The sequence below is a fragment of the Oenanthe melanoleuca genome, chromosome 14, assembly GCF_029582105.1.
Source record: "Oenanthe melanoleuca isolate GR-GAL-2019-014 chromosome 14, OMel1.0, whole genome shotgun sequence".
In the NCBI taxonomy this organism is placed as follows: domain Eukaryota; kingdom Metazoa; phylum Chordata; class Aves; order Passeriformes; family Muscicapidae; genus Oenanthe; species Oenanthe melanoleuca.
Window position 1 is genome coordinate 15,820,549 of NC_079348.1, and position 12,693 is coordinate 15,833,241.

A 12,693-nucleotide genomic window follows, 5' to 3' on the forward strand; every position below is an offset into this window, starting at 1 on the left:
AGGTGCTGTAACAACTTCTGTTCTGGTATGATATTTCTGTCACTTAGTTTCTGTGCTGTCCACAATGCAGCTCACCTCTGAGCATGGATAAACTGCTTCATCAGACTCATCCTACTCTGCAGGTGGCTAAGTTTGCTTTCCTGTTCCAAAGGGCTTCTGGCCTTTGCTTTGGAAAGGCACTTGTATGCTTCTGTCAGTGCTCTGTGGGCTTTTTCATAGTTCTGATACTCATCAATTTCAACCTGCAGGAGGAGAAGTGAGATGGTCTTGCTCCAGAGCCAATAAACCAAACACCTTCAGAAGTCACAGAAAGGGCGCTACCTGAGCACATGCATCATAGAAACCCGCCAGGAGGTCAAGGGCCCCTCCTTTGGTGTAGAAGCTGATGATATTCGCAATAATCTTTGCGTCTTTACGCCAATCCAGTGACTGCAGGTAGTTGGCTGCCATGATATAAATTTCTCTCTGTCTGGAAACTCCCGCAAAGAAGATAATTTTCTCAGTATCTCCAGATTTCAGCAATGCCCTCATAGCCTGACATGGGAAAGAGTGGCACAAGAAGGAGAGAGGGAAAATATTGTGAATGCCAAAACACCATCAAGATGGCTCAGAAGTTTCATCTGGGTAGTTACTGTAGGAAATCTGCTTCAAGGTTTACTTTTCAAAACACCCTTGTTTTGAGGCTATCCAGGCTGACCTTTAACTTGTTTCCTGCTTGTGTGTATTTCTTGGTGGCTATGTGGTAGTTGCCTTGTCTCATGCAGCAGTCGGCAATTTGCTCCAGCAGCTCCCTCCGGGACTCTTCAGAGAGGTCCTGGGACTCCTTGGAGACTGTCATCTTCTCAGCCAGCTCCTCGGTGATGGTCAGGTTCTGCTCCAGGCAGAGCTGCAGAGCTTCGTGGTACTGATGGGAGCAAGAGAGCAATGACATGTTGCATACACTATCACGATACATCACATTTGCTGGTGGTGTAACCTACAGAAATCAGCTACAAACACAAGCAGCTGAGGATGCTCTGTCTGGAACACTGGGATGTAGTTACATGTCTCAACATCAGCTCCTGTTCAGGCACACACTGTTTGCTAAGAAGAACATGTTCTTCCATGACAGAGTACGCCACTAAAGATTCAGCCATTTTGACTCTGAACATGAGAGTTTCAGAGACATACAAGGCAGGTTTGTTAGGCATGATCAATAATAACATTTTCAGCAAATACAAATAAATTGAAAGATTTTGTTAAATATTTTGGTACTTCCCATATAGGAAGAAATTCTGAGTAGGCTATACAAAAGCTTGTAGTCCAGAAAAGGGCTGTGGTACCCTTGCAAAATGTGGAAGAAAGCCAGCCATAGGAGCTCGTTAAAAAGGAGTGAGCCACAGGACTGGTATGGTACCCAGCATTTTGGCAAGGCTGAGCTGCCAGTGCCCCTGAATCACTGGCTTAAGAGGAATCTTGAAACTTTACAAGTGTCTCTTATATCTGTTTACCTGCACAGATGAATGGCTATGTGCAGGTCACACCTGTTGTGCTCCTCTACCTGTGCACAGGGGACCAGAGGGCTCAGCTCACCTTCTTGGCCGTGAGCAGCAGCTCCATTGCCTTCTCATACTGAGCATGTTCAATGAAGAACCCAGAGCAGCGAGCAAGCAGGGCTGGGTCGGACTTCTCATCCAGGTCCTCAGCAATGAGCTGCAGGGCCCCGAACTGCTGCGTGGCAAAGGCCAGCTCCAGGGCTTTGGAGAAGTGTCCTGCCTGCAAAATTAGGAATGAGGCTTAAAAGACTAGAATGAACACTACAGAGCCAGTTCACAGGACACCCTGGAGTGACTTAATAAAGCATTACTCACCATGAAAAAATGGCTAATAAACAGGACCTAGTAAAGCACAACAGCTGATTTAACATTCCTCTGCTGTCGGAACTGCTTCAGTGTAAAGTTTGGGAGTTTTTAGTAAAAAACATTTACCTTGTGGTATAACATAACAGCTCTGTCCATTTGATCCCCCTTTTCCTCATAATAGCAGGCTGCCTCTATCATGTCTTCTGGTGAGCTCAGGAGAGCCAGGTTCATCAGCTGATCATCTAAATTATTCGCCTGTTCAAAAGCAAAGGTTTGGCTCTGGGTGTGCACACACAGATTTCATAATTCCACCCTCTGGCAAGCCTGTGGCTTTATACTGTCACACAGCATTAAACTCTCTCCCCCTTCTGTGTAAAACCTCTACAACCCATGTGATTTTTAGCTTTGATTATTTCTTTCGGGAGTTTCTGATGAGCTGTTTAAGAAAATACATTTCCAAACCACTAAGACTTTATTGATCCACCTTTGGTAGAAGAGGTCAGCAGAAACCAGGAGCAGCTACATCATGTGCTGTCCAAGAACTGGCAGTGTCTTATGGGACAGAAGGGGCACAAAGCCCTTGCAGCACCAAAGGGGAGAAGCGTGTGCTGGTGTGGCCACGCTGTACCTTGCACAAGCGGATGGCGTTGTTGAACGCCTGGGCCCGGCTGTAGAAGTGCACGGCCTGCTTGATGTCCTCCTGACTCTCGTACTGCCGCGCCAGGTGATAGGAGGCTGCCCCGTTCCCCGTTTCGTTTGCTATTTCAGCAGCCTGCAGAGGGAATTGCACAGCTTTTCTTTCTGTCTATGCTCCTCCCAGGAATGAGAACTCTGGAAGTAGGTGGAATCAGACTGCCTTACCTTCTGAATGTTGCCTTGAAAGCAGTGGACACGAACTAAGGAAAAATAATCCTGAGCCAGTGCATAGTATTTTAATGCAGATTCCATGTCTGACTGGCTCTCCAAGTACTGTGCCCACCACTTCCACAGGCTCCTGGAAAAGCAACAGTATTAAATGCAGCAACAAGAACTTCCTGATGCTGTTTTTCACTCCTAGAGAGCTTGAACTGAAGACTGAACACACTTTTTAGAACACATGCTTTACCCCAACCCAAGTGTGACACTCCCAAGATCTGCACTATACAAGAAGTCAGCCTGGATAACCAATATGGCAGTTCTTGAGCAAGTGCAGCATAAATCTGAAAAGTTGTTGGAGGGTCATAGTGGATAAGGCAGGGGTTGAATGACACTTGAGAGGATTCACACTCTCTCATCCTCACTCTCCTCACAAATTGTATGTCAGACCTGACAGCCTCATGTAGAAGGAACAAGCATAGCACTGACTTGTCTTTCATCTTGTTGATGTAGTTCTCCAGGGCTTGTAAGTCTTCAGAGAGCATTCGAGGTACCTCGAACCTGTGTGTGTCTGATTTTTCATAGCTGTAGAGAAGAACACATTAGACATGAAATGACACCCTCCTTATTAGCTCTCTATGTGTAAAACATCCATTTAATCTTTGCCAGGCATCAACTGACAACACCAGCAACAACTGCTTTAGCTACATAAGTTCACTCTAAGACCAGTTGCAGTCCACCAGCACCATCAAAAATTAAAAAGTTCAGTGGTACTGCCAAGCACTTGGAATGAGGGAGGTATGATCTTCACAGCACAGAAAATACTTTAAAAGTGCCAATATTCCAGAAAGTTTCCCAAGCATCAAGCACACCTGGCTGGACAGGTTACAAATGCCCCAGGCTCCACATTATACCACCTACTGCAACATTAGCCTCTGCCACTGCTGGGAGGTCACTGCCCTTAGCCCAGCACCCACCTCTCCTAACACCACTGCCCACCATGGCCATCAGAGGGTCTGCCTGAGCACAGCAGAACTCTGCTTTCATTATGAACAGAATTGACCTTATTGGATGATGGTGATGATGATGATGATGATAACTTTCATATTGGAAAACTCATGTAAAACAAGGTCTCAAACAAGAAATACAAGACATCAAAAATACCCTCCCCTAACTTCTCATAAGACTCAGCAATCACAGGAGAGAATGAGGCACCAGAAGCAACCAAGTCAAATTAAATTCTGCTCCAGCAGTTGTGTCTGGGACTCTTGAAAAAAGCAAATAATTGGTTTCGTCACAGAAATGGAAGGAGAAGATGGCAGTGGTCTTCCAGAGACAAACACAGGATTGGATATGACTGGGGTGTAACTACTGGCCCTGACTCTTGACCTTCTAGACACTACACATTTTTTGCATGGGAGGATGCTGGGAGATTTCAGTGGGAATGCTTTCACTCTGTGAGATATAAGGCACCAGAAACAGGAAAAGACTCTAATTATTTTTTACTGGTCATCATCAAACATCCTCCTGCAGCCATGTCCACAGGAGAAAGAGCTCCCAGTCCCCCAGGTACACCCAGCTGGTGCTTACTGGGTGAGCGCCAGGCCCTGCTGCCCGGTTGCCTCCAGGTGCTTCGCGTAGTTGTAGTGGGTGGTGCGCAGGTGAACCCGGTCATGAGCCTCGGCTGTTTCCAAGGCTTTCTGCCACTGGTTGGAGGCCTGGTAGAACTTGTTCAAGAGGTCATACCGTCTGCAAGCCTTGTACAGCTGCTCTGCATCCTCCTGGGAGAGGAACACCCAAAATCCCCATCAGCCCCAACAAAGCTGCGTATCAGTCACAGCAGGCACTGCACCATGGAGCAGTTTATGAGTGCAGGGCATTGCAATGCAATTAAAACAACAGTAATTCAGACAGAGGGTTTAACCAACTAAATATATGTAGCCTAGGATAGCATGTTATTGGGAAACAAGATGGTTATGTAAAAATAAGGAAAGCACTCAGATCCTGACATTTATTGTACAGGATTCACTGGGAGGGGAAGGGAGTGACACAAGTAAGTCATTAATGTTCCATCAAATGTTCCATCAGGAGTGTGACTAATCAAAAATGGAGACATGCTTAGGTGGGGGTTCAGCTATCAACTATGCTGCCCACCCAGGGGTGAGGCTTAGAAGATCCTGGCAGTACGGGTTTGACAATTAAGGTGCTGCGAGCCAGGGAACCCCCGTGACCTCCTAGCAGGTCTCGAGGCAGCAATGCTGTTTGTGGAAACTGAGCTCCATTCCTGGGAATAAATGTTAGTAATTTATTACAGAATTAGAACAGGAGAGTTTTGCCCATGCTGACGCAAGGATGAGCAAATTTGGAACTATCATTTTTATTCTCTGAGAGGTACTAACTCCCATGGAAGGAGCATTTTCCTGCTCCACCCAACTGCTGTCCAGCTGAACACTATATTTAGTAAATTGAGATTATCTGTCCAAGACAGAAAAATGCTTTCTGTCTCTTATTGTTTCAAATTTTAAAAAGCACAGAAAGTGGAAAAGGAAGATGCCTGCCCTAGGATTCTGTAAGAGATGGAAAAACGCAGAAGAACTGCATTTGTTTCGCTGAAGTTCCCTTCCACCTCTCCGAACAGATCTAAATATCCAAGAGAAGAAGCACTGACACTTCTCAGCTTCATAGTTTTCTTTGCCAGGAAGCCTTTACAAACATTTAGTTTGAATTTTCCTTTTTTCCTTACCTTTAATACAGAACAGTTACTTTCTGTCTCTCTCTCTCATACTTATCAAATAACTATAGATTGCTAAATACCTTTGAAAGCCAAATTCTAATTATTTGGTCATTTTCAAGATTTCCTTTTCTGTGAAATCTTTCCAAGAGCTGAGAAATTTGCACTGATTTTCTCTGAATCTGTTCCAGTTCATCAACTTTTTTTTTTCTGTAATGAGATAATTAAAGGCTGGAAGTGATCATTCTAGCTGTAGCTGCCCTGAGTATACAGACAGAAGTTGCCAAATCCAGGTCCCAGGATGTGGTATCTCCTCAAGCTTGGCCCCAAACTGATTTTTGCTGTCACAACACCTTGCTATTTTTTATCTAATTCAGTATTTCCTATAGACTGGGTTATTTCATAAATTCTTTCCCAGTTTTTCCCTCTGACAGATCATATGCCTGGATCTCCTACAGTTCCCAAACTAAAAATTTCTGACTTTCTTATGGATCATTGCTGAAGATATTAAATTAGTGGAATACTAATTCAAATCTAACTAGCACCAGTCAATTTTCAATCCGTATGACAATGCTCGTCTCAAACAGAGCTCAGATCTCAGTTCTATTGGCAGTCAAAGGGAATGAAGTCAGAACAAGACACAAGGTCCACTTTGGGGTGTATTTGCTGCCAGGCTGGGCTCCAGATGAAGGAACGAGAGGCAGTTGCTCCATACACCAACTCTGGGGAACAGCCAGATCTTGTCCTCTGGTTGAGCTGGATCCAGCCAAGTTCCTGCTCACACAGTGGGAGAAGTCAGGATAGAAATCTGGAGGGTGAGGCATCCCTGAGACAGCACAGGCAATGAATGTGACTGACCAGAGCTCTCCAGCCCTGCAGGAAAAGTCTATTTTGCCTAAACTTCAATAACCTCAGGTCAGCTCTAACTCTGTGACAGCACACAGCTCTAGCCTTTCACTCTAGAAATAAATAATTTCAAAATGGAACTTGTGTTCCATATCAGAGCCTAAATATCAAAGCTCCAGAGTTTAAAACATGTTTTTGTTGAAACATTTTAACTATAATAAAATATAGCCTTTTTTAATCTCATGAAACCTAGAATGACTACGCTTATGCCCCAAGAAATCAGGGTTTTGTTAAATGTTCCACACATAAAACAATCTTTAAATTATGTTTCCTTCTGTCAGCAGTTTCTTTCACTGAGTATTTTTTCAGAATCTGCTATTAACTCTTCACGGCTTGGCTGTGGGATTTACCAGCATGCCCAACTGGATGGCCAGCACAGCCACCCTGGCCTTCTGCTCTGGCTCTTGCTCAGCTTCCCGCAGTGCCTTGGCTCCTCTTGCATGACCCATGTGCCCCAGGCAAATTTTGGCAACATCAAGCCTCTGAGTCTTCACGCACATGCGAGCCATGTTCTCCCACACAGCCTCACTGCAGGAAACAGGAAAGAAAAAGAAAACTGTTATTGTGTCACCTAGAAGGCAGGTGAGGTGTGAGGAGAGAGAGTGTGAAAGGGGAAACCATCAGTACATTGGGAATGGGATGACTGTAACAGAGATTCCAGTAGCTGTGTGAAGACTGAAGAGGAACAGAAGCAGGCTCACACACAAAGGTCAGTTCTTGAGCTAAATGACCCTAGCCTTAAGGAAATATTTTGGGATTTGATTTACATCAATTTCTAAACAACAGCAATTACACCTCTACTCTGGAGACAGGCTGAGAGAGCAGGAGATGTTCAGCCTGGAGAAGTGAAGGCTCAGAGGAGAACTTAAGAGCCCCTCCCAGTGCCTAAAGGAGCTCCAGGAGAGCTGGAGTTGGGACAAGGGCCTGGAGGGACAGGACAAGGGGGAACAGCTTTAAATTGAAAAAGCGGAGGTTCAGATTGGAAGAAATTCTTCCCTGTGAGGTTGCTGAGGTCCTGGCACAGGGTGCCCAGAGAAGTTGTGGCTGCCCCATCCCTGGAAGTGTTCAAGGCCAGGTTGGATGGGGCTTGAAGCAAACTGGGAATAGTGGGAGGTGTCCCTGCCCAAAGCAGTGGTGGGTAGAATTAGATGGTCTTTAAGGTCCCTTCCAATCCAAACCAATCTGTGATTCTATATTTGCATGCATATAAACATTTATTATGTGCTCATCCTGCTGTAGCTGCACCTATAGACAGTCACAAGTCCTACACTGATGTTCAGAAATCAAAATTAAAATGACAAGAAAAGTCTTAACCTCACACTGGAAATCTCCTGCTGTAGTCTGGAGTAGTTTACATACTGAACAACTATTGGGAGCTCAATTGTTGTACTCAGTAATAGGGAATGATGTGTAGAAAAATTACCAAACAACCATGTTCTAATTCAAAACTTGGATAAAATGGGCAAATCCAAAAGCTTTGTGATGCTCAGGGAAGAATTCCTCAGGGCTACGAGCTTGCAGTTAACACTACAAAGTCCCCTGCCCAGGTAGGCTGAGGACCATGCTCCTGACTGGAATGGCTGGAAGAATTGCTCAGCAGAAGAACCACGACAGAACTGACCATGACAGAGCGGGACAAGCAAAGATCTTCACAGATTCTATCCATATTTGAGGCTATTCAGAATTTCATTCAATATGTTTGACTAATAAAAACCATACGCATTCAAAATCAGGTTTTCTTCAATGTCACCCTCAGCAGAGGTATGGTCTGTGCAGTTCTCAGGCACCAACACAGCACAAAGTAAAGATCTAAAAAAAAAAAAAAAGCAGGGAACAAAGAAGAAAATAATAGAATAGAATGACACTTTATGACCTGCCACCCTTCCAGTTTTTCTATTATTAAAATGTTTTTCTGTTTCCAGTGGCTGTGGGACAGCCCTGCACAAACAGGAGAAAGTGACTTAAGGGGAAGCAGCAGAACAACCTGCCCTTTAACACATACACTAAGAAAAGGCACAGGAAAAATCCTTTGCATAATTCACTTTAGAATTAGAGTATCTTTTACTTGCAGTGCAACTCATATAAAGGTTTCAGGTAGTAATCAACATAAATAAGTTGATACAGACTTCACTGAGGACAAACGGTATAGAGAAAATAAAAAAAGAACAGAAGTGATGAATCAGGGACAAATCTCAGAAAGATCAGAAGTGTTTCTGGTTTAGAAAACCAAAAATGCATGTCTGAGTGCTGCCTTTCTTACAACTGTGTGGTATTCAAACACAGCCTCTTTATGCTCTTCTTTCACAGGTCCAAGCTCTCCAGCTGAGGAGCCAAAAGGAACATTGAAATAAATCATGGTAATTTCAGACTTGGAAGGACCTGACAGAAACCAGTGCTAGATCCTTCTGCATGTCACCACTCAATACAGAAATGCTGCCTTGTGTCAGCAGATGTGACCTTCCTAATTTCTGAAAAGTTGAAACAGTTTTCTCTTTTATTCCCGACACTACTGGAATTGGGAAAAGTGGGAAAAACACCTTTAAAGAACATTGACATGATCAACATGGTGTTAGTTATGTTCACCTGGCTTTGACCAACACAGCCAGTTGACTTCTGCCCTTAGGAAAAGCTGCTCAAGGCTGTGCCTGGGCACAGCTATGCTTCACAGCACTTGTGGAGATGTTCATTTTCCAAGCTCTGCAGTGTGCCAGAAGAAGCTGCCAACAGCCAGCCAGCTCTCGGTGAAGGAATGCATGTCTGTGCTGTTCTTTGTCAAGCTGACTAACAGTGAGTTTCTGAAAGGAAATCAAAGTCTTTATTTTTCAGAGCTCTGATAGCTCTTAGCTCCCTCCATGCAGGAAGAAGAGAGTTCATGGGCTCAAACAGGCAAGCAGATGAGATTCTTATTTAGACTACAGGGAGTGGAAACTTTTGAGATGAAACAGACTACACAGTGTATTTTAAAGTACAAAGTTAAAAGATAACAGCATGCAGGGAGTCACAGCAGGATTTAGGAGATGTAGCTCATCATCTCTCAGCTGTGTTATGCTTTCGTGGATGGCAACAACTCCTGCCAATGTCGAAATTCAGTGGGAGCTGCTGCCTCTACGACTTCTCTTTGGGAGCTCTTGCCCTCCACACACCTACCTTTGTGGATCACCCAGGTACCTCTACCCTGAGGAGCTGGAGTTCTGCCATCCCACTTCTTTCTTCTCCACTCCAAACCATTTGCAAAATTAACCTGAGAGGCTTGAGCCACAGCTACACCGGGGGCAGCAGCAAACGCAGAGGGGGAAACATCTGCAGTTGATGTGCTCTGCAGCTGGTTTTACTCTGGCAGGCACTGCCTTCTGCCACCCCGGCTGGGCAAGGGGTGAGCACACCAGGCTCAAACTGCACCAAAGACCCTGAATTTGGGAGTGTTCACAGCAGAACACAGCTTGCATGGAGTCACTCAGCACAGAGACCACAGATAAGGGGGACACCAAAGAAAGGTGTCCCTGCCCATGGCAGAGAGTTTATACTAGATGGTCCTTAAGGTCCTTTCCAACCCAAACCACTCCATGATTCCAAGATTCTGAGAAACATGATCAGAGCAGCTCACCAGCACAAGAACCCGTGGCAGGTGAGACCACTGATTTCCTCTGACCATCCCTTCTCCTGCTTCTGCCCTGCAGAAATACTTGAAGGAGTGTTTCACCTAAGGAACCCAGCCTTGCTCTGCCCAGAGAAGTTCCCATACCCCAGTGGGTTTGGTTAGCAGCTGCACAGGGCAGAGCAACAGCCAAGGTCCCCATGGAGATGCAGCAGAGTGGTTCTTTCCAGCAGACACATCCTTCACAAGGGGGACAGTGCTCTCATAAGGTAAATGGTGAGGGAAGGGGAAGGGATCCTGGGAGTACCCACAGTCCACTTCCATTTCTCTCTGTTTCACAAAGACCAACCTCAGCCATGAGATGTACAACCTCCCTGGCAGGCACACACCTCCAGCACCAGGGCAAGTTTTGCTGCCCCTCAGACATGAGGGCAGATGGATGTGGGTCTGGTGAAGGAACAAGAAATAGGAGGTGCATAACAGGTTCAATTAAATCTCAGGGAAAACCAGTTTATCTCCCAACAGCTGCCAGTGTAGTGAGAAAGCTGAATCTGTCCATACATCCCTAAAAGGCAGCAACTCTCCTTCCTAGGCCTGGCCCTGCTGTCCATATAAAATGCCAAGTAATACTTTTCCCTGCCCCCAACTCTGACTCTGGTAATTTCTTGTTCTCCTCCTCCTCTTCTCATCCTCCCTGGAAAGCCTCTCACATCTGTACTTCATCAGCCAAAGCTGGAAACTTAATGAAGCCCAGGCGCAGCAGCAGTGGGAGCAGTGCCAGGGGAAGGCAGCCCAAGCAGAAGGGAGCCCCAAGCCCCCCACCAGGCACAGGGATACACCATCCTCTGCTGCACCCTGTGCTCCCAGGCTCTAGCCACATCCACAGTGCCAGGGATTTGGGAAGCAAATGTTGACAACTCTTAAGAGTGGACACAAATTTTACCATATATTTGATGAAAGTTTCCTTGCTTTGTGTCTGACCTTTCACATCTGTTTTTCAGTGGAACTGTGTTTACAGCATCCAAAGTCTGATCTCACAAACCCTTCTGTTCCCATATCTTTTTCATTGCCTACTTAGAATGAAAGTTTAAAGAAAAAAAATGAAGTATTATTTAGAAGTGCTGGAGATTTATATGTCTGAAGCATCTCACTGAAAAACCATTTCTCCCTCTATTTAATGAGCTATATTTGGAAAATGAACATTGATCACAATCAGGGTTAAAAAAAAATCTCTTTTCAATTTGGGCCTCATTTTGTTGAACTGGACCCAATAATATACACATTATATATAACAAATTAATATTGCATCCTATAATGTTGTATTATAGATAATCACAGAACCACAGAATAGTCTGGGTAGGAAGGAAGGGACACAAAAAACCATCTTGCTCCAAACCCTTGCCATGGGCAGGGACACCTTCTACTAGACTGGAAAACTCTAAGGACTTGAGAAAATGAGATTTTATCTGATGTAGCTAAGTTAGGTTTGATGCTTTTAAAATGCATTTATGGGATTCTGGTTATATATTTCCGTGGCACTAAAAGACAAGGAACTAAGTAATAGATGAAAAGTTGTAATAGTTCAATGAAACTCTTGATAGTGTTAATGATATTAATGAGCTACTCTAAGAAAAATCAGGCACTTTTCATGTATGATCCAAACACTGAAAGCTGATGAGGCTACTCCTAAAAACTCTTCCCTAGCAGAAACAGACCATTTGATAAAGCAGCTTCACAAAATGTATCTATAATATCCCATTGAATACACAGCTTTGTTCCAAACTTACCCTTCATAAAACCAACTCCAAGAGATGGCTCCATCTGAGTAGTATGACACAAACCCCTGTGCCCCATGGAATGCAGTGAGCGCTGCAAAATGCACATCCTGCTGTCTGTTTGTCAGCAAAGAAGCTTTCACTAGGGTAGTTTTTTATTAAGGATCAGGATTCCCATACTGTTTAAATTGGATATTAGGGAAAATTTCTTCACGGAAAGGGTAGTCAGGCACTGGCAAAGCTGCCCAGGGCAGTGGTGGAGTCACCATCCCTGGAAGGATTTAAAAGCTGTGTGGATGTAGCACTTGGAGGCATGGGTCTGTGGCTGGGGCAATGATTGGACTTGATCTTTTCCAACCTTTATGATTCTACAACTGGACTGATTTGTTCAGCCTACGTAAAATATAATTGCTATTGTTTTTAATGTTACATGAGAAGGAAACTTGGGCCCTGCTGAAAATACATACTCAAACTTCATCAAATCACAAAAATCAAATAGGAGGAGGCAGAAGCAGGTGTGTGACATTTCCTTAAAGATAAATCTCTCCTCCTGGCATTATCTGCATATAAACATAATTTGCCTAGCTGCTGAATCCCTGGCTTACAATAAACACAGAATCATAATAACAAATAATCCAACGGGTTTAAAATATGCAATGATGATCATTGCTGGTAGGAAATTTCTTTGAACAATGGTAGACACTGGTGTGTTTATACTGGAAGTTCTAAAACGAGAAATGTACAGAAACATGACCAATCACAGGGAAAAAGAGAAACCAAAGATGCTCTCAAGGGATAAAGATGCTCAAAGTACTTAAAGCTTAATTTGTTTAAAGATTAAAAATTATCAGAGCATATGGAGGAGGGTTGAGCTCGTAGCCAGGTTAATACATGCAACTTCAGGAGCTGAAAACTAATTATAGGAGCATATCCACTTTATTGGAAAATAAAATGTTGCCTTGCAAAAAAATTCAGACCAGTTTCTTTCTG

General features: G+C 44.2%; 1 protein-coding gene across 3 annotated transcripts in view; it reads right to left on the minus strand.

Moving 5' to 3' along the window:
- Positions 1-12,693, minus strand: part of IFT140 (intraflagellar transport 140) — an 86,173-nt gene that overhangs the window by 1,999 nt on the left and 71,481 nt on the right. For all 3 annotated transcript variants that reach the window (XM_056503293.1, XM_056503292.1, XM_056503295.1), the window contains 10 exons: positions 6,684-6,861; positions 4,287-4,477; positions 3,186-3,281; positions 2,703-2,835; positions 2,470-2,613; positions 1,968-2,096; positions 1,573-1,755; positions 698-904; positions 322-534; positions 76-242 (listed from right to left, as the gene is read on the minus strand). In XM_056503293.1, coding sequence (XP_056359268.1) covers positions 76-242; positions 322-534; positions 698-904; positions 1,573-1,755; positions 1,968-2,096; positions 2,470-2,613; positions 2,703-2,835; positions 3,186-3,281; positions 4,287-4,477; positions 6,684-6,861 — 1,641 coding nt within the window. The remainder of the gene's footprint in view (positions 1-75; positions 243-321; positions 535-697; positions 905-1,572; positions 1,756-1,967; positions 2,097-2,469; positions 2,614-2,702; positions 2,836-3,185; positions 3,282-4,286; positions 4,478-6,683; positions 6,862-12,693) is intronic.